At 39.0% G+C, this 2,500-nt stretch overlaps 1 protein-coding gene across 2 annotated transcripts in view; it reads left to right on the top strand.

The window, feature by feature from the left end:
- dtnba (dystrobrevin, beta a) overlaps positions 1-2,500 on the top strand; it is a 23,497-nt gene that overhangs the window by 8,961 nt on the left and 12,036 nt on the right. For both annotated transcript variants that reach the window (XM_060883028.1, XM_060883030.1), the window contains exons 3-4: positions 1,164-1,231; positions 1,869-1,949. In XM_060883028.1, coding sequence (XP_060739011.1) covers positions 1,165-1,231; positions 1,869-1,949 — 148 coding nt within the window. In that variant the 5' untranslated portion in view covers position 1,164. The remainder of the gene's footprint in view (positions 1-1,163; positions 1,232-1,868; positions 1,950-2,500) is intronic.

A 2,500-nucleotide genomic window follows, 5' to 3' on the forward strand; every position in this document is an offset into this window, starting at 1 on the left:
GACCAATCGGAACGCAGAATTCTGTTCTATCGCTTGCAGTGTGTAGGTTACGTTTTTACGCCTACATTCAGTATTGTCTTAAAATTAGACGGAAGGAGACGGAGAGGTGACGATTGTATCGATAAATGAATAAACAAGTGACAGAAAGCCATGAATAAATGATAATAAGTAAAGGTGATCGATGAAAGTGTGTGTGTGTATGTGTGTGTGTTCACAATGCTGTTGCGAGCTCATGTGTGCTTCTTTGTCTCTGATGATTATAATAAAGGCTCTTGGGAAACTCTTAAATCCCCTCAGGAATGTGTGTGTGTGTGTGTGTGTGTGTGTGTGTGTGTAGTAAAGATTTATCACCAAGCAGTTTTCAAAGGCACACACAGAAGTAAGACTGTACGCTTCATGTAAACTTGAGATAAAAGCTCAGTATTCTGCTCCAACACCAAACCAGTTCCTTTACACTGCTATTAATGATTAATGTCATGAATTAGCCAGAGGTACAGATACACACACACATCTATGCACGCACACACACACACACACACACACACACACACACACAGTAATCTCTTCCTGTGTCTGTACTGTTGGGTTGTTTGAGATTTTCCCTCGATCACACATTATATACTTGGTTCTATATTCAGTAACTTTGGCGCTGATTCATTTAACCGCACATCATGTAGTTTTGTTTTTATTCTTCTTCTTCCACAATTGTCATTTTTCATCACACTGGTTTAAATTCATTTTTTACATTAACTTTTTTATTTATTTTTTTTTTTAATCCATTCGGCGTTGACGTCACAGAGCAGCTTGTCTCGTTTCTCGCACAAAAACCATCGGTTCACCCAAAGCAAGGAGACTCCGGTGACTCCTTTCATAAACGTCTCCTTAAAGAAATCTTCACATCAACAGATCAGTGTCTGTCAATGAGGCGTTACTATAGAAACGAGAACCCGTTAGCTCACAAGCGCATTAGTTTAAACCCGCGACGGCAAAATAAACCGATCGATCGGAATCCAGCCGTACGGTGACGCGTGCAGACGATTGTTCAGTCGCACAAATTACGTTTTCTGTTCAGCTCCTCGTCACTGTGAGCTAACGACAGAACCAGACTGACATCAAAATATCGACTTCATTTATTTAAATACGATTTTTTTTCTCTCTCTCAGGATGATTGAAGACGGAGGGAGGAGAGGAAGGACGATGGCGGACAAGACGCAGCTCTTCACAGAGATGAGTCAGTGCTCAATTTCCACGTGTCACTCATATGATTTAATGTACCAGGAGTTACATGATACTCGGAGCTAAAAAACTACATCCTAAAATGATTAAAAGATCAAGTAATTTTTTTTTGACACATCAACTACGATAAAGACACGTATCTTTCCAATAGTTGCCTGGGTTACGTATGTATGTGTGGGCGGAGCTATCAATACAGGGGTGGGACCCATTTGGGTTAGGGGCGTGTTTGTTTTGGTGATTTCAAACGTCAACATTGGCTTTTAAACAACGGAGACCCCACCTTTAATGTGTATTTGGGAAACGGTGAAGAGTAATTATGTTCTGAAAATTGTGTGTGTTGCAGTGAGGGCACATTTTGACACAAAAAACATTAAAAAGCTACGAATGAGAATATGACGAGATCGTTTAAGAATAGTTCGTACCATGTAGTTAAACAGGTTGCCGTAGTAACCGTGTCGACTCGGACCACCCTGCAGTGAACGTTGTGTTTCGTCTGTTTGTTTATTTTTTAAGGATGCGGACTTTACTGCTGTCTTAGCAAGGCCTGATTGTTATGGAAACAGTGTTGCATGCTGGGTATTGTGTGCGTTTTCATTTGTACAATAATGACGTTTCTCATCGTCTCGTTTCAGAAGCGCAGAATTTCGACTTGATCCGACTCTCGACATATCGCACAGGCTGCAAACTCCGCTTCGTCCAGAAGAAATGCAACCGTGAGTACGAGCTCAGAACACCACAGCACCGTGACGGGAAATTACACGTGTGAAATAACACGTCTTCTCCTGGGGAAGGCATAGAGTAATGACCAACAACAGCAAGGCAACTTTAATGAGAACGTTAAGCTCCACCCACCTTAAGCAGTCGTACCATGTCTAATATCCCTGAAAAGTTTTAGTTTTTTAAATTTTTTTAGATTCAAATAACATTTTGATATTTTTTAACAAGCTCTTTCTCTCGGCCACATGTTCACAGTGGAAATAAACGTTTTATGCAAATATTTATGCATATTCAATTAGACGAAGCTTCATTCGCATATAATGTATTTTTTGGAAATATTTCTGATAGATAATCATCCTATTATTTTTAAATCAAAGGAGATAATTATGACGTTTGTGTTATTACTATTGAATTCGTTATTATAATTCGTTATATTTATCGTTATATCGGCGCAGTAGATGATCTTTTTTTCTTCTTCTTAATTGCAGAAATCACCCTGAACGTAAATTTTGAATATAATTTTTAAAACATTTGCTTTAAGTCTCAG

The sequence above is a fragment of the Tachysurus vachellii genome, chromosome 12 (assembly GCF_030014155.1).
Source record: "Tachysurus vachellii isolate PV-2020 chromosome 12, HZAU_Pvac_v1, whole genome shotgun sequence".
NCBI classification, from domain to species: Eukaryota; Metazoa; Chordata; class Actinopteri; order Siluriformes; family Bagridae; genus Tachysurus; species Tachysurus vachellii.